The 19167-nt window shown below is 38.0% G+C and overlaps 2 protein-coding genes across 3 annotated transcripts; one reads left to right on the plus strand and one right to left on the minus strand.

Annotated features, from left to right (window-relative positions):
- Nucleotides 1–1062: 1062 nt before the first annotated feature.
- Nucleotides 1063–9089, plus strand: LOC133878666 (uncharacterized). 2 transcript variants are annotated; one of them, XR_009901948.1, is made up of 4 exons: nt 1063–1584; nt 1757–5937; nt 7893–8045; nt 8813–9089. XR_009901948.1 is itself a non-coding variant. In XM_062317248.1 (3 exons), exon 2 carries the CDS (start codon nt 1849–1851, stop codon nt 5923–5925), a length of 4077 nt encoding a protein of 1358 aa, XP_062173232.1. In that variant the 5' UTR covers nt 1063–1584; nt 1757–1848; the 3' UTR covers nt 5926–5937; nt 7893–8281. The 2 variants fall into 2 exon arrangements, 1 of the variants encoding a protein (XP_062173232.1); XM_062317248.1 differs by lacking the exon at nt 8813–9089 and having other exon boundaries at nt 7893–8281.
- A 2452-nt stretch (nt 9090–11541) lies between these two features.
- LOC133877736 (kinesin-like protein KIN-5D) lies at nt 11542–18966 on the minus strand. The gene is made up of 23 exons (XM_062316130.1): nt 18786–18966; nt 18116–18340; nt 17899–18028; nt 17354–17509; nt 16793–17269; nt 16410–16507; nt 16155–16311; nt 15947–16016; nt 15519–15595; nt 15361–15414; nt 15197–15277; nt 14974–15085; nt 14351–14437; nt 14094–14269; nt 13851–14012; nt 13674–13781; nt 13418–13576; nt 13243–13326; nt 12924–13129; nt 12708–12809; nt 12519–12628; nt 12254–12405; nt 11542–12069 (listed from the first exon to the last, which is right to left on the minus strand). The coding sequence occupies exons 2-23, from the start codon at nt 18277–18279 to the stop codon at nt 11842–11844; spliced, it is 3150 nt and encodes a 1049-aa protein (XP_062172114.1). The 5' UTR covers nt 18280–18340; nt 18786–18966; the 3' UTR covers nt 11542–11841.
- Between the last annotated feature and the right edge of the window lie 201 nt (nt 18967–19167).

Below are 19167 nucleotides of genomic sequence, written 5' to 3' on the forward strand. Positions count from 1 at the left end.
TAATGATTCATTGCCACCTAAAGATACAACTTTTCACCATCTTGCCTATGTGGCAAGGTGGTCCCCCACTACTTTTTGAATTTTTTTATTTTTTAAAAATAAATTAAGGTGGGGGACCACCTTGCCATATAGGCAAGATGGTGAAAAGTTGTATATTTAGGTGGTAGTGAATCATTACTCAAAGGATAATTGCCTCACCATTTTATCACAGTTGCCCCATTATTCCTGGTGGGAAACATGATAATATCCTTAGCGCATGTAATTTGCAATGACACAACTATAGACTACAATTTGTCAGCAAGTGAGAAATTTGGTGCTATGCTTAAAGGGAATCATACCCATCAATAGGCAACACCTAACCAAAAACATTTTGCGCTAAAGGACATGGATTCTACACTACGCTTGCCAGGATCGTATCCTATTAGAAGGAAACACATGATCAAGGCATTACTCGTTGGTAAACACTTCGCATAAGAGAAGAGATGCAATCAATTCATGTACATTCTTATTACATTCGCATGACTATTTGTATTACAATCTCTCTAGCTCCTACTTTTTTTTTGGAACAATTCACCCATTATCCTTGCTATTTTAAGTGTTAAATGTATTCTCGCTAGCACCTCGACAACTATTCAACTATTCTTGTTCTCTTTTGCAAGCATATGTTGTTTTCCGAGTTTCATCGTGCGATCAATTGCATCATCAAACTTCAAAAATAATTTGCAAAGCGTAGCATTAAGTTTTTGTAATATTCATTGTTGAACCATCAGATCACATATTTCAATGTTTACAAAAGAAAAAAAAAAAAAGAAAAAAAAGAAGAAGAAGGAGGCGGCAGAAAAGGAAAGAGAAAAAAAAGAAAGGGCAGTTCACATCCTTAATTGAGGAAGTCATTAAATTAATTGATAAAAGTAAACAAATGTATAACGAAATATTCAGTGATAGTCAATAAATACGAAGTATTCACCAAGAACATTTCGGCGTGGCCCACAATGACCATTGACCAGTGGTCCAGTCCTAATATTATCATTCGACAGGAAGCATCACACGCAGAAAAAACGACGTCGGATGCAGAGACCAGCTACTACTGCAGGCGGCGATCCGGGAAGCCCAAAAACCGAGGCCCAGCGAGGAGGGATGAGTCAGAATGACAACGGTCTCTCATCCCACTCGCTGGCCGACTCACTGAGTCGTCGTCTCCGTCTCTCACTCTCTCTAACACCAAACCAAAGCAAAGCCTTTTCCACTCTCTCTCTCTACCTCTGCGCACACGCCTTCTCTTTCTCTTTCTCTATTATCCCTCTGCCCTTTTTCGTCTTTTTCTCTCGTCCTCTTCGGCCTCCCCAATCAGACAGCCCTCCTCCCTCCACGTCACCATCGTCTTCTTCATCCCTGCGACCCCTCTTTCTCTTTCTCTATTTATAACCGTCTCGCCCCCTAGGGTTCCACAGATTCACCCCAACACAATCTCTCTCTCTCGCTCTGCGCACCACAAATTCTCGTGCCTTCGTTGACCTTCGATGCCTCGGACTTCGCCCTCTGCCCGCCAATTTCGCCATAGAAGCTCTTCGACTCACGAATGAGGTACTCTTCGATCAAATCCCTAATTTCAAAGGTTCTTTGTGGGTTTTTTTTTTTTTTTTTTTGGAGAAATTGTTTGTTCACCGATTTTTCTTGCTTCGATTTGTGTAAATAGTCACAGATTTTAGGACTTCGGTTTGCTTTTAAATTTTTAATTTGTTATTGTTCTTGTTAGGGTTTTGATTTGGCTCTGCCCGATAACTGTTGGAAATTCTTGATATTTGGTTAATTGGATAGTTGGGGGTGATTTCGGTGTGTTAATGTTCCATGGCGATTGAGAAGAATAACTTTAAGGTGTCGAGGTTTGATTCGGAGTTTTCTCCCGGTAGTAGGGAGACTGTGTCGAGTGATGAGGATGAGCTTCAACGGCGTAGCTCCGCCGTTGAATCGGACGACGAGGATGAATTTGATGATGCGGATTCTGGGGCAGGTTCGGACGACTTTGATTTGCTGGAATTGGGAGAAACCAGGGCGGAGTTTTGCCAAGTCGGGAATCAGACTTGCAGTATTCCATTGGAGCTGTATGATCTTCCGGGTCTGGAGGACATATTGTCCGTGGATGTGTGGAATGAATGCTTGACTGAGGAGGAGAGGTTAAGCCTCTCGAAGTTTCTGCCCGACATGGATGAAGAGACCTTTATGATTACGCTGAAAGAGCTTTTTACGGGTTGTAATTTGCACTTTGGGAGCCCCATTAAGAATTTGTTTGATATGTTGAAGGGAGGTTTGTGTGAGCCGAGGGTAGCTCTGTACCGGGAAGGTTTGAATTTCTTTCAGAAGCGGCAACACTACCATCTTGTAAGGAAGTATCAGAACACTATGGTTAGTAACCTTTGTCAGACAAGGGATGCTTGGCTTAAATGTAGGGGATACAGTATTGATGAGAGGCTTCGTGTGTTGAATATTATGAAAAGCGAGAAGAGTTTGATGTATGAGAAGATGGAAGATCTGCAGACTGACTCATCAGAAAGAGAGTCAGGTGAACGGTTGTGGAGCAGGAAGACAAAGGACAAGAAAGTTGTGCAGAAAGCGGGTCGTCATTCTGCATATGGAGTGGGCTCAAATTTGGACTTTCCTTCACGAGGACGGTTGATGGCTATGGAACTGGAAAATCATGGAAAGCAGAATCCAAAAGGTACGCTGAAGTTGGCTAAGCCGCCTTCAGCAAAGGATTTGGTGGGCCGCTATCCTTCTGTTTACCATGGTCTGGATATGAATTCTGGGCCATATGGTTCACCTGCAGCTCTTCCACGGCAGAGTAAGGCTGCAGGTTATGATTCAGCAACAGCACTCGGGCTAAGGGAACAGATGAGGAGTGGTGATGATGCTGAAGATATGACATATGGAATGGGTGTCCAGTGGGACTTGAAAGTGGGAAAGAAGCAGGGTCTTTCAAGAGGTGACGATATAGCCACTGACAGTTTTATGGGTCTGCCTCTGTCTTCAAAAGGTGATTTACCAGCCTTTGGTAGGAACAGGAATTCGAGTCTGTTGTCAGAGGTGAAGGGGACAGCAAAGCCACCTAATATGAAAACGTCCTATGACTTCGTCAAAAAGTCCAAGTATACTGAAAATGTACAGCAATTTGCAGTTGGGGATCAGATGAAGCCTTTCAAAGGCCGAGATCTACAGCGACCCCTCAAAGGAAATAGAGTTGACTCATCAGATCATGCTGAACCATTTTGGCATAAGAGGACTCATGGCGAGTCTTTTGCTATGGATTCGTCGTTTAAAGCTGATGATTGGGATATTAAAAGCAAAAAATGGAAGACAGGGAGGGAGTCCCCTGATCTGAATTACAAATCATATAGAACTTCTTCACCACAGATGAATGATAGATATTCAGTGTCTGCATTTAGAGCAGAACCATCGCAAGAGATGAAAAAAGGCAAGTTTCTGCAGAATGGGAAGAAAAGTAATAGAATGTTTATGAAAAGTGAAGACACAGAATCGGACTCATCCGAGCAATTCGATGATGATGAGGATAGCAATCCCTTGTTGAGGAGCAAGTTGGCTTTCCCTGGTGGTGTTATCGAAGGTTCCCAATCTAAGTTGTTACAGTCAGGCCTAGATGCGAAAAAGGCCAAATTTGTTAAGAAAGATACGAAGGGTGGCTTTGGTGATCATGGGCATGCGCCAGGAGTAGAAAACTACCCTTCAAGGCAAAGGGGTAAGATTCGAGATAGAAGTCCCTTGCATGAATCTGACACTAGAGCTTTTGGAGACGGCTATGTTTCAGGCTTGGGTAAGTTAAATGATGATGGTGATAGGAAACAAATACACAAACTGAGCAAGAATGGCAAGTTGCATAGGGAACCTGTTGAAAGGTTACACATGTCCTCATTGAAGACCTATCTTTCTGAGAGAAAGCAGAAAAGGGATGTCAGCCATGATCATTCTGCGCGTCAATCAATTTATTTACGTGATGATGTTGCTGTTGAGGAGGATGATTCGCTTGAAACACGATTTTTGCCCAATGAGAAGGGGCAGGGTAGATTTGGGAAGAAAGGTCAGAGTAAAGAAGCACGTGTGGATCGGAATGGAAGATCTGATGCTCCATTGATAATTTGCAACTCAGTGACAAAGAAGCGGAAAGGAAAGGAGGATGCAATAGACATGGATGGCAGAGATGAAGACGTTGACCTGCAGCAGTCTGATGCCCCACGGCACATCGATGATTCCACTCCTTTAAAGAGAAAAACAAAAAGGAAAACAGACCAAGACTCTGGTGGTTCAGATATGGAAAACACTGGGCCACCTGTTACAGAAATGGGAGCAGTAGAGATGGAGCTGGAAGCCAAACCACAGAAAAAACAATTTACCCTGATTACACCTACAGTTCATACTGGCTTCTCATTTTCTATTATACATCTTCTTTCAGCAGTTCGATTGGCAATGATTACTCCACTTCCAGAAGATTTAGAGGTTAGCAAACCTAGAGAGGAGCATAACAAAAACCAAGAGGGCAGTGTTAACAGGGTTCCTTCTCATGAGAAGGTGGATGTCAATGTTTCAGAGCATGCTGGGCAAGGGAATGGGCCTTCTCTTACTGTTCAGGAGATCGTTAATCGTGTCAAGTCAAACCCTGGAGATCCTTGTATTCTTGAGACACAAGAGCCTCTTCAGGATTTGGTCAGAGGAGTTTTAAAGATATTTTCATCCAAAACAGCACCTTTAGGAGCAAAAGGTTGGAAGGTGCTTGCAACATATGAAAAATCTACAAAAAGTTGGTCCTGGATTGGTCCAGTTTCTCATAGTTTATCGGATCACGAGACCATCGAGGAAGTGACATCTTCTGAAGCTTGGGGTCTTCCTCACAAAATGCTTGTGAAGTTGGTTGATTCGTTTGCTAACTGGCTGAAAAGTGGTCAGGAGACCCTTCAACAAATAGGAAGTCTCCCTGCCCCGCCTCTGGCATTGATGCAGTTCAACCTGGATGAGAAAGAAAGGTTCAGGGACCTAAGAGCTCAAAAGAGTCTTAACACCATTAGCCCAAGCTCTGAAGAAGTGCGGTCTTATTTCCGTAAAGAGGAAGTTCTTAGGTATTCAATTCCTGACAGGGCCTTCTCTTACACAGCAGCTGATGGTAGAAAATCCATTGTCGCTCCCTTGAGAAGGTGTGGTGGTAAGCCTACTTCAAAAGCTCGAGATCATTTTATGCTGAAACGTGATCGACCACCACATGTCACGATTCTGTGTCTTGTCAGAGATGCTGCTGCCAGATTGCCTGGAAGTATTGGTACTAGAGCAGATGTTTGTACGTTGATAAGAGATTCTCAGTATATTGTTGAAGATGTGTCTGATGCACAAGTTAATCAAGTTGTTAGTGGTGCCCTGGATCGTTTGCATTATGAACGTGATCCTTGTGTGCAATTTGACGGGGAAAGGAAATTATGGGTTTATTTACATAGGGAAAGAGAAGAAGAAGATTTTGAAGATGATGGTACTTCATCTACAAAGAAATGGAAGAGGCAGAAAAAAGATCCTGCTGAGCAATCTGACCAAGGGGCAGTGACCGTGGCTTATCATGGGTCTGGGGATCAAACTGGATATGATTTGTGCTCTGATCTCAATGTAGAGCCATCTTGTAATGATGATGATAAGGGAATGGAACCTGTATATAATGATGTGAGACAAAATCTGGAGGAAAATGTTGATATGAATCATGGATCTGAGCACAGTGACACTCATCAGGATCATCCAGTGGTTTGGGAGGATATGGGCTTAAATCCTATGCGAGAAAACAAATTGCTCTGTCAGGAAAATTCCAGAAATGAAGATTTTGACGATGAAACATTTGGGAGAGAAAGGCCGGTTGGACTCCTAAGTGCAAGCTTATTGTGAGGAATTCTTCAGGTAGTTACAATAGCACTATTTGTTTTCTGCATGCTGTCGATTTTTGTATGTATCAGTGCTTGGAAAATGTGTTTTTTTTTTTCAATTGAATGAATTGTTTTAACATAGTACGTTCATGTTCTTGAAACCTGTAATTATTTCTGTTTTGAGCTATATTTTCAAGCTGCCTTCTAGTTCTGTATGGAATGAAAAGTAATGAGGTCACAGTCTTTGTGGGGTTCTGGTTCAGTTATCATGGGTCGGTGCACCGTTGGAAATGTATGCTTCCACACTGACAATTGTTGTTGCTTTGGGTTTCAAAATGATCTCAATACTATTATTATTATTATTGTTGTTGTTGGGCTAGTGATCTCAGTTTGTTTCATGGTGGAAAAGTGACTTGGGACTAGACTAATCCCCACCATCCCCTCATCTTCTTTACTCTACATGTGGTGCCTCTTTAATGTTTCTTGTTGTCACTTCTGGTTGTTCACTAGATGTTGTTTAGATAGGTTGACTACAGGCCTAGGGTTCAGTGTTTTTTGGCTCCTTTGAAAGATCAGTTCCTTTTTAGCGTCTGCTGACCTACACAGTTTTTTTGTTTTACCTTGTAGTTTAATTGGACTAGCATTATTCATGTGGAGATGAATCTTATGGTCAGGTCTGTTGTCAGTTTAAGTGATAATGTTTATTACTCTGTTGTTGGTGTTTTACGTCATATGCTATGTAGGATCAGTTTACTTTTGGTTGAGCCACTGTTTACTCGCATTATTTTTTAGGATATTTGATTTTAAAAAAAAAAGTAGAGAAAACAATGATTCAAAAAGTGGGGAAAACAACGATTCAGGAGAATGAAAGAATAGTGGGCTGCTACATTTAAACGTTTATGTTTCTTTCTCCTACATATATTATATGCGTTCTTAGACAAAGAGTTGGGAATTTATCAATGATTTTCGTTTTTGAAAAGAAAAGGCTAATGCTGTTATTACACAGATAAAGGATAAATGGGATAGGGGTCTTTCGCCCAGCTTGTACTTTTTCCAAAAGAAGCAATAGTTTATAAATTGTTTTCATGCGTGTATGATAGAATTTTCCGTCAGTGGTGTGTGCATCTTCAGTAAAATATAATTGGGAAACCTGATCTTGGACTGTTTTAGTTGGTTTCTCCTGGCTAATTCAGATTATATTGGCAGAACAGCCGGCATCTTCAAATGAAACTGACATCTCTTAAGATTATATGGGCAATCATTTCCCCTTTTATGACGCGGGAAAGGCAATTTAATGACTACATGCCTCGATCAGTATAAGATTCTCTAACTCTAGGGGCAAGATAGGTAGGAAAAGGAAGAACCAATTGCATGAGAGTTAATAGCACAGGTTAGATAAGTGCAACCTGTTGAAAACCTGGTGAGTGGTTAGTTTTATGTCATAGATCTTGAAGGATTTCGGTATTATTTTGGGAATTACAGGTGATGATATACAGAGTGTAACTGAAGAGTGCTTTGTAATTGCTGTTTCTCAAATGTAGTGCTTTCACTTGTATGTAATTAGTTGTTAATTTGATTTCAAAACAAATATTTTTCGCATTAGTAGATACTGAAATCCAATTACTACCTTAAATAGTAGTTTGCCTGGTGTTTTGTTGGGCAATGGTGGTTCATCCTCCTTTTGACACTGGAATATTGCTTTATATCTGTCTTGGTTCATTATTTTGCAATAAAATTGGATATCAGAAGAGATGCTAGTTATTTGAACTCTTTGTATATGTTGTGTTATATTCCTTTTCTTTCTCTGTCATTTCATAGAAAGTGGAGAAAAAAAAAGGAGGCACAAGGTGGAAAGATCACGTCAATTTACAAAAAATATTGGAGAAACTTTTCCATTTAGCAATAAATTGTCATAATTTGTTATTTGATAACATGAGGGGGAGGGGCTTTTTTTTCCAAGGTGATAAGTTGGATGTGTTTTTTTGGCAGGTTGAAGATCAACCTACATTGGATGCCACGGTGATTCCCACCCTAGGCGTGTGTTATACATTGTTGAAGGTAGTGACATGTACATTGATGTCATCGGGAAATGTAGAATAGAAACTTGATCTTGTTTGAGGCCGTTGATTATGTCCAGCACAGGTGGATATCTTTTATGCTTCTTCGCTCCATAAACAATGCTTTTTTTTTTTTCTTTTTTTTTTTTCCCTTTTCTTTTTTGTCTTAATATCTCGATCATTTAAAATATAGGTTTATTTTGTATATCGAGTTGAGCAAACAGGTGAATTTGGTATATATTCTGTAGTGTGGCATCACAATATTTTAAGAGACTGTAAATATAGTTTAGATGAAATTACACGACTAAATTTTTGTCTTGACCAGAACCCTCAACCCCTCAAAAGAAAAAAAACTAAGCCAGTCAATAGATTTAGAGTGATGCAAAATATCCCACTTTTATTATATTATGCCGATGTGGCATAATTTAGTAGTTATATATATATATATATATATATATATATATATATATATATATATATATATATATATATATATATATATATATTTTTTTTTTTCTTATAACAAAAGTTGATGCAAAGGGCTAGTAGACACTGTCATGTCAGTATAGTGGGATAAAAGTGAAATATTGGTATGATATATAGCATTTCGCATATTATTAATACAAGTACATAAGAGTTGGGATTATATCAGTTTTAGGGTTTAGATTTTTTTTTTTTTTTTTTAATAACGTTTCGCGATATTTAAAGATTTATCATGTAGCAACATCTACATTATAAATTTAATGTTTTTTTTTTAATATTATTTTTTACTTTTAATGAAGAGAATCTACGGCTAGATGTGATTAACAAAGTATTGGAAGCATTCCATAACCGCATAACTGCTCATGACAGGTGGATACGAAAATGGGGAGTAGTATAAAGCAAGCTGAAACAACAACAGTGGAACAGGATCGAGTGCTCTTTGATTTTACAACTGCTAAAGCAAGCAGTCACCACCACCACCATCTCCGTTCTCCTCCAAATCCAATCTTCACATTTCCTAATGGCAGGCAATTCTCAGTGAATGATTTGCCCCGATTGTTTAGTGGATTGATGGTCTCTCTTGTAACGAAATTAGAATTCATAACGTGTTCTTAATATAAAAGAATTAGCAGAAAAGTATGTCAAAGCCTAGACTAGTAGCAATTTTTTTTTGGGCAAGTGAAACTAATATTATTGAAGATAAAAAAAAGAAAAAAGAAAAGAAAAGATGAGTTTAATAAAAGAGGGGTAAAAGTCCCTTGTCAATGAGGGGCCCGGCAAACATAGATGGTACTCCAAAGGTTAGGAGGACGCCATCGGTTGAAGCCTCTCATTGATGGTCCCATGTGTAGTAATGTAAAGTTTTTATTTTTATTTTATTTGTAATTATTTATTTGGGTTAAATAGGCTAGACATACATGTGCTTTACGAACTTTATTTTTTGTCCCCTCAGTTTTATTTTGTATCAAAATTGGTACCTGTGGTATGAGAAAAGACGGAAATGGTACTTCTGTCCAATTTTTCGTCCAAAACTAACGTCCAGTCACGTCATCCTACAGGTGTCGGCATACATGCGCTACACCTGTTCCCGTGGCACACTTCAGCGCTAACGTGGCTACTATTTTTTTTATTATTATTTTAATGATTTCTTATATATATATATATATATAAATCTGGGGTGGCTGAGTCACCCCCAAAGTACCATTTCTGATACTTATTCAAACCATAGGGGGCACATCATGAAATTTATAAAACCACAGGGGTATATATGAGAAAAAAAAATTGTGTTTTAAGTAACAAACATTTAGTCATTTTTTGGGTTATATCAATTGGCCACGCATATAATTTTGTGTTTCCAATTGTTACACATGACTAATTGTGTTTTGTTTTATCTTTTTTTTTTTTTTTGAAGGGTTCAATTCTTGTCAGCATGTTATTTTGATACACGACAGGCATACCAAATATACCAAATATTATTTGTGTATAAAGTACCATTTATGATATAATTACAAAACTAAAGTATCATTTCTGATACTTATTAAAACCACATGGGACACATCATGAAATGTATAAAACCACAGGGGTATATATTGGAAAAAAAAAATTGGATTTTAATTTTAAGGTTTTTTTCTTTTTTTTTTTTTGAAAAAAAAATAAAATTATAGCGGTGGCTCCTTTGGGCCACATGGGGTGGCCGAATCACCCCCTTAGCTAAAATGTGGGTAGCCGGCCACTCCCAAGGGCCAAAGTGAAAAAAAAAAATAAAAAAATAAAAAATAAAAAATAAAAAAAATAAAAAAAATAAAAAAAATTAGGTTTTAGCCCATTTGGCCTGGGAGTCTAGGGGTGGTCGTGGCCCATGGGGTTTTTTTTTTTTTTTTTTTTTTTTTTTTTTCACTTTGGCCCTTGGGGATGGTCGGCCACCCACATTTTGGCCAATGGGTGATTCGGCCACCTCATGTGGCCCAAAGGGGTAGCTGAGCCATCGCTATAATTTTATTTTTATTTTTTTTTAAAAAAAAAAACCTTAAAATTAAAAACTACAATTTTTTTTTTTTCCCCAATATATACCCGTGGTTTTATACATTTCATGATGTGCCACATGTGGTTTTAATAAGTACCAGAAATGGTACTTTATACACATAATATTTGGAATATTTGGTATGTCTGTTTTGAACTAAAAGTAACATGTATGCCTGTCGTGTATCAAAATAACATGTTGACAAGAATTGAACTCTTAAAAAAAAAAAGACAAAACAAAACACAATCAGTCATGTGTAACAATTGGAAACACAAAATTATATGCGTGGCCAATTAATATAACCCAAAAAATGACTAAATGTTTGTTACTTATACACAATTTTTTTTTTCCATATATACCCCTGTGGTTTTATAAATTTCATGATTTGCCCCATGTGGTTTGAATAAGTATCAGAAATGGTACCTTGAGGGTGACTCCCTTGGGCAAAATGGGGGTGGCAGCCACCAAAGATTTTTTTTTTTTTTTTTTTTTTTTTTTTTTTAATTTTATATTATTATTGTTATTATTATTATATATATATAAGAAATCATTTAAATAATAATAAAAAAAATAGTAGCCACATCAGCGCTGGGGTGTGCCACGGGGACATGTGTCGCGCATGTACGCCGACACCTGTAGGATGACGTGGCTGGACGTTAGTTTTGGACGGAAAGTTGGACGAAGGTATTATTTTTGTCTTTTCCCATACTACAGGTACCAATTTTAATACAAAACAAAACTGAGGGGTCAAAAAATAAAGTTCGTAAAGCACATGGGCCAACTATGTATTTTAACCCTATTTATTTTGAAAATGTGTATATACAAGTTTTTAAATTTTTCAGAATATTCTTGTTCTTGTAATTTGTAGAATATTATTATTTCCTTCCAAACATTCTAATACACAATGCTTTCGCAATCCCCCCTGACCAAATCCAAGAAACAAAAAAATAAAGAAATAAAAAAATAAACTGAACCAATTTTGTTCGTCTGAAAGTTCTAGAAGGGGAAGCAGTTGCGTGTTATATATAGCGTAAGCAGAACTACTAAAAAAGCTTCACATCCTCCTAGTTAAACTATCTTTTACAACGGGCCCTCATATAGCAGTCAAGAAGAAATTATTGAACACTTTTAACCTCGAATACAACAAACACTCCAAAAATCCTCAGAAATGCAGTTGTTATATAAGCCAGGGAAATTCAATGAACTGAATCATCCCCTGCCCCCACCACCCAAACAACAAAAAATTAGGAAAAAAAAAATAAAAAAATTCTACTATATATTCCTGCCTCCATAATGATTTTTCATTTCTTCACTTTTTTCCCCCCATATGTTATGTACACAATTTCTTCTTACCACTAAACTTTTTGTTTCTCTCTCCTTAGTTAATAGCAGTGAGAGGAACTCTGGAGTCTCTTACGGACTGAGCAGCCTCATATACCCCAGCAATAATTTGTTTTAAATCTCCATTTGCTAGCTTTGAAGATTTTGCATCCCAAAATGCCTTCAATAATTCCTCAAAAGCAGGGGTTCTGAGTTCTTCAATGGATGCAATGCTATGTAGATTAAATGACCTCTTTCTCGGTGTTGAACAAGACGGTTCGTCCACCTGTTTGTCACAGAGGATTGAAATATTGATAAAGAACGCCAACTTTATATAGAAATGGGTTTCTAGATGCACATTCTATGTCACTTTCTTTATGCTTTTTGGTTGCAAAGATGAGTATGTAATAATATAACAAATACTAAAACAAGATAAAATGTGTTTAACGAGTTTTGATCGTCTTTCTTACCGTGTACTCATAAAGAAGACATTTCCCTGCATTTTCAGTTATCTCTACGATCTTGTGGTAATGACCTCCCTTTAATTCCCTCAAATCCCCGCAACAAGGAACTATCATAGAATTGAGATTCCCGCATGCTTCGTGGTCAAGGTGCAGTGAATCTGTAAGTGTTCAATTCGCAGTTTTGATCAAAATTTAATGGAACCTACTAGGAAAAACTTGAAATCTATGTAATAATAATAATAATAATGCGCATGCAAAATTAGATACTGACGGTCAATGGATGAAAGCAGATCCTTGTTAGCACTTTCTACGTCTCCGAGTGCAGCTGACATGGCAGAAGAAAATTGAGCACGTAGGTCTTGATTGGCTTCCATTCCTCTCCTGATTGAAAGGAGAAACTGAAATGAGCGATCTTGAACAAAATTGTACAAAAATCGCATAGCTCTGGGGGAGTACATACCTAACAATTGAATCCACAGAAGAAACATTGCTCTTCTCTAGATTGAGCAAGGATTCGTGAGCATTCTTCCATTGTTCCGTACCCAAATTTGCCTTCCTTAAACTGCACATTTTTGTTTGCCATAAGTTCAGGGAATATAACAGAAAAGAATTGAAGGAGACCAGAACATGCCAAGAGCAGAGGTGCTATCAACTATCATCTCATAGTAGCCCATACCAATTCTGAAGAGCTTCTTCTAGGTCTTTCTTTCCACATTCCACAGCAGAAGTATCCTCAACATATTGGGATTCTGTTTTTTCCATGTGAACGGTCCATTTGGCTTTAACAGAAGAAGTGGAATCTTTCATCGTTGACATTTCCTGTTGCAGTTTGGTGGTTCTGCTGGTTGCGCTCTCCCGGAGATCATTTACTGCCATTTGGACCTAAAGAAACCAAAGAAGAAAGTCACAAGTCAAAGCTCAATTAAAGACCAGGTACAAATGAACAACGTGATTGCAGGAAGGAGAATATTTAACAGTTCAAACTCAAGTGGTACCAATTTTTTCTTCCTGGCATTTGAACTTGCAAGCAGCTCTGCAACTTTTTCTAACAATTGCCTTTCTTCATTAGCAGCACACTCCTACATTTATTTTTTTAAAAAATGTACTTAATACAACAGATAAAAAACCTTTAATCATGATTCATACAGTTGAATAGAGCACTGGAACCACCTCAAACTTCTCTTCAAGTTCAGATAATTTCTGATCATTGACTGTTTGTGCTTCTTCCACAATTTGGGTCAGTTTGGACGCATGCATGTCTAGAGTCTTGAAGAAGCTGACTGTTATATTAGAAACTGACCTTGCAGTTTCCACTGCCCTCGCATGTGCCTGTATCGGGTATCAGATAGAAGCATTTATTCAATGAAAGTGATAATAATCCGATACCCTCTGATGTAAAGGTCCAAAAACACAGCCAGTTACAAACCTCACGCTGTTGTTGTGCATAAGCACATAGCTTCTCTTCTTGCGTGTGAAGACTACTTTGAAGATCATTGAGTAGTGCATCAGCTTCTGAAGCGATTCCTTTGAAGAGCTGAATCATACAAATTAAGTCAAACACACAAAAGAGCTGAAAGAAGATTCACTGAATAAAGTAACTTACATCCTCAAGGGCGGATGAGTGCTTAGAAACTTCAGAATTCAGGTCACCAAAAGTTGACTGAGAATTTTCTTCGAGCTTCCCGGTTATATCATCCAAAGCTTTAACACCAGAACCATACATGGTTTTCAACTTTCCCAGCCTTCCTCGAAGTTCTTCTGTGGCCTGAAGCATATAAAAAGATAAAATTGAGTGGATTGACATCAAATCTGAAGAGTGCATATAAAAATCTTGTTTGCATCATACCTCTGCTTTTGTTGATACAAAGGACTGCATATCTTCCTCCATGTCTTTCAGTTGTTGCTCTTGTTGAGTCACAGAAGCTGCCACAGTCTTGTGCAAGATTTCAAGCTGTTGAGTTAATTGTGACTGGAATTTCTGAATAAGTATTCTATTTCCATCTTCAATTTTATCCTTGCGCTCTGAAAATCAACCATGATCCACAATATATATCATCCTCTAGTATTGATGGACAATACCCAAAACAAGAAAATAGTACAAACCAATTTTAGCAAATAAACTGGACACATCTGATGCAGCATTTTCTAGCTCTGCTCGAAGCTCAAATGCTCGCTCAACAAGTGACTTTTCTGAAAAATTAACAGTGGATGTCACCGTTAGACAGCTATCATCAATCATGCAAAAGCAGACTTGAAGAACCACAAACTTCAAGGCAAGTTGGAAGACTTGGAAGCTTACGTTTGAAGAAAACATGAAGACTCGTAAAATGGAAGCTTAAGTTTGAAGAAAACATGAAGACTCGTAAAATGGAACACCCCAAAATAAAGCCATTTGGTTCATAAATGCTGATTAAAATAAGGCCATTTGATACATAAATGCGGACTAGATATATTCTATTGGATTTGTATGCATGAGTTTTTAAATGCCTTACCCTTAAAAAGTCATGCTCCATCAAATGCTGATCAGATATATTATGATTTTATAAATGCATGAGATTCCATAAAACAGACTAACTGAACCCGAGCAGCAAGGGAGAAGTATAAAATACTGTTTCTAATTAACACCCCCAAATCTTTTACCCTTATCCAATCTCCAGCAAGATAATGATCAAGCAGAAAGTTAAGAGAGAAAGTGTGATCTAGACTAAGAATGACACTTCGCTCACCAGATTTGAGGAGATTAGATATGAGAAATTCCTTTTCTTTAATTGTTGCATTTGCCTGTCTGTGTTTTTCCTCGAGATCAAATAATACATGCTCAGTTTCCTCAAGCTTTTTCTGAAATTACATACAATAGGGAGAAGTTAAGTTCTTGCACAAGATGACAGAAGAAGATAATGTTCAATTAATGATATACGGTCTGCAGTTGACCCTCCAAACATATTATACCTCAGTTTTTTCAAGTTTATCACTTAGTTCAGCTGTCAAAAGTTGCTGAGAATTGTGAAGTTCTTGAAGCTCCATGAGTTGCTGTTGACAAATTGCAATGATTATTAACAATCACGTTTAGCAACCTGGAAAACCTTGAGGAAAAACATCTCAATGGAACATACCTTGTCCTTAGATTCCAAATCAAGTTCCATGCGCTCCATTTTTTCAGCCATTGCCTAGGGTAATGAGAGAGATTGAAAAAATAACATTACTTCCAATTCACTGTAAAATTCAGGTAAGAAAACTATTCCATTATCCAACTTTATGGTAATAACCCAACCTTCTTCTCTGATTCCTCATGAAGATAACGGTCTCGTGGTATGTAGATCCCATTCTTTTCTCTTGCAGCATAAACCTCTGATTGAACATAAAGAAACGTGTCATAAAATCCACCTTTTACCCTACTACCCAAGAGTAATTAAGTTACATCTTTGCTAAAATTTATTTCCTCTTTCCCACTATAAATGAGTTTAAAATGACACATTTTAACAAAAAATCCTCCTAAAACACCCTTAAACAAACCAAGAAATGTTTTTCAAATTTGAAAAAAGGTGGGTTCAAATTTAGGAATATTGTGGAAAGTTAAATGGACAAATACTTTCATTCCTGGAGTCTTCTAAAAAAGAAAGACAAAATCTATTGTGAGACGGAGGAAGTAAATTCCTTTCACAAAAAGAGAGAGCAACAACAATCGAAGAAGCAGTCAACCTTGCTTAAGCCGGTCGATTTCAAAGTACAAATCCTTAATCAATGCAGATTTCATCATCTTCTGATTGATCTGAGATAGTAATTAAATGAAGATTGTTATGGAGGTTGCAAAGAAGCAGAAATCAACTAAATAATATGAGAGAGAGGAGGATTTACAATAAAATAGGATTGACAAAAATAAAAAATTTATATACAGTGAACCACTTACCTCGGGTTTATTTTTGATATTTTTGGCTCGGTGTGCATAATCTAGGGTGCTGAGTGTCTCTTCCAGACAATGAATGGAAGGTGAAATTGTAGCGATAATGCATGTCTTTGTTTTTCCTCCTAGAGAGTCCCTCAATAACCTTGTCAGTTTGCTATCCCTGATATTCCAAGCAACTTAGCAACTAAACTTACTGTTCAGGTTTGCAAAAACAGCCAAGAGACCACAATGAATCTATCAACTAGTTATACTTCATACCTATATGGAACGTGACCAGAGTGCTCAACTAGTGCATTGATAACACGACCCAGGGTAAGCAAGCTCTTATTGATCTCCCCAGCTTCCCTTGCTCGGCCCTGCAAGTCACAATTACTTCACGATCAAATGTGAAAGTTTAGATAACCCATGATAAAAGGTAAAATTTTGTACTGTGTTTATTGGATTATAAGAATTACATAAACTGAAAAGCAAAAGTTTTCTGTATAAAATTCATCTAATAAGATCTTTCAGTCACACTAAAACCTTTCATGATATTTTTGATAAGTGAGACTAAAACTGTTTATGATGTATACATATGCTCTACTAGTTATATCATTTTATACACTAAAGTTGAATATAGATTAGATCTATTCATGCCAAACCTCTCGGGCACCAGAGCGTGAAATATTCTCAGAACCTGCAAGGTCAACAAGGTTCAGCTTCCCACATTTGATCATCTCTTCCCCCTCTGGTGTGCACTCCTTAATGTGAATTGTGATAGAAAATATTGAGTGAGAACGACTGCTTTGTTTGTTAAGAAGAGTTTCAGCCGTACGTCTTTTCGCAGAACCTTTCTCCAAGATTTTGTAAATTTCATTTGCAGTACATACTATCTCTTCTTCCAAACCTCTCACAAATACACCCCCCTTTCCATCCTCCATGAGAGCTATGGGTTTCTTAGATTTGTCATCCATGTATTTAGAACTCTCTTCCAGGGCCAGAAGATCTGTAATCTCCTCATTGTACAGTTCTAAAAAGGTAACTTTCATGCTATATTCAGCATTCTGAGCTTCTAGTATATCAAAAGTCTGCTTAACAGCTCTTGGGATCACACCTGCATCACTAGGAAATTCCCCATTCTACAAAAAACAACAAGTTAATCAGCAACAGAGAGAACAGGGACTACAACACACAAATTTAGATTTTTAGAAAGAACAACAAACCTTTTTTCGCGCTCCTCCTTCCATTGTATATGTTTTCCCTGTTCCTGTCTGACCATAGGCAAAGATGGTACAGTTGTAGCCCTCAAGTACTTCATTCACAATAGGAGACACAGCCTGATCATACAATTCCTTCTGTTGGGACGTTGGACCAAAGACCTAAAGCGCATTATCCAACATTACAATCATTTCCACATGATAAAGCAACAATAGATAACACAATATCATTCAATAAACTCCAGTTCTGGCAGGTTGGCCAATAAGACCAGGAAGTGAACACAACACAGAATATGCGAATTTTCACGTTTGCATAATCTGGGACCACAAAAACATACAAAACCCACAAAATCATCTCCTATAAAGCAACTCTACTTCAACCATTCTGCTTATTTAGGTCAATAACTAGGATTTCAGCATAAAAAACAACACGAGACACAGAGGAATTAAGAGCTCACAATCTTGCATTCTCCTCCCCATTCCTCCAACAAGCAAACACAGCATTAGCGAAAACACCAAAAAGCAATTACAAATAATTTGTCTTTGCAAACCTTGTCGAAGAAGAACGATCTATCAATCTGCTTGTTGGCTATATTCTGAACCGCCGAAACTTCCCTTCTACTCTCATTACAAGAAATCACCACCGGTGTATGCACTCTCAACTCATCCTCACTCAATGGCCTACAAATGCAATCCAATCAACGAATCATGAATCCGAAACAAACCAAATTGACTTAAACAACTCGCAGAGTCCAGATTCCAACTCACCTGCAACGCACAAGAACCTGCACATTCACACCCTTTTCTTTTTCAATTTTGGAGCTGGAATTCGAATCCCCAGATCTTATTTCTCGCACCGCCTTATCGCTCGACCGTGGCGTCTGCGACGGCGATATTGATACCATTCCAACTCTCCTCTGCGTGGAATCCATAGCTTTATTGTACTTCTCGACTCCTAAACTTCTCCTGAATCGATCCGAATCACTGAGAATCCTTCATTACCGAATAATCAGCGTATATGAGAAGATTTACAAAAAAGAAATAAAATGTGGTAAAAATGTAAAAATTGGGAATATTATTGGTGGAGATAGAGCTACACTGTTCTTGAATCTAAGGTAGAAAGCGACTCGGCACCAAGAAGTTAAACTCGCCGAGTCAACTCAGCTATGCTAATCTCACACTCTCACAACTCACTCGCTCACGCTCACTCACTCACACTCACAGATTTTGAACGGTGAAAATGAAACAATGAATGCGAAAAAGTACAGCGTAAAATTCGCTTTAACCATTAATAAAAACTTCAAAAGAAGAAACAAACACAGAGAGACACGCATTGATGAATCCATGTTGGATCGAAAATTACCGATCGAAACTCAACACGCGAATAATAATCAAAATCCGAGAAATCTCACTGTGTGATCGGAAATGAAAAACTTACAGACTGGGTTAACGTAATGACCAGCCTCTGAAGATCTTCGAATGCCGAACTACCTATTGCGACGATCGATTCTTTTAGAGACAGAAAGTCTTCGATGCAGAGAGAGAGAGAGAGAGAGAGAGAGAGCGTGAATGAATGAATCGGTGGATTTTGATGGTTTTTTAAATGTTGAATAATAATTCTCACACAGAGAGAGAGAGAGAGAGAGAGAGAGGAGAGGGACTGTGTGTGGGTCTTTGTGTTTAGAGCTGAGAGAGAGAGAAGAGTAAAATAAAATTAAAAATCATAATGGCGTTACGAGGCGCTTGGGAGCTGGAGGACGGCAATGACGGCTGGGGCCTAACGGCGTCAGCGAGATCCGTTTGATCGGAATTTTCCGACC

The sequence above is a fragment of the Alnus glutinosa genome, chromosome 9, assembly GCF_958979055.1.
Source record: "Alnus glutinosa chromosome 9, dhAlnGlut1.1, whole genome shotgun sequence".
NCBI lineage: Eukaryota > Viridiplantae > Streptophyta > Magnoliopsida > Fagales > Betulaceae > Alnus > Alnus glutinosa.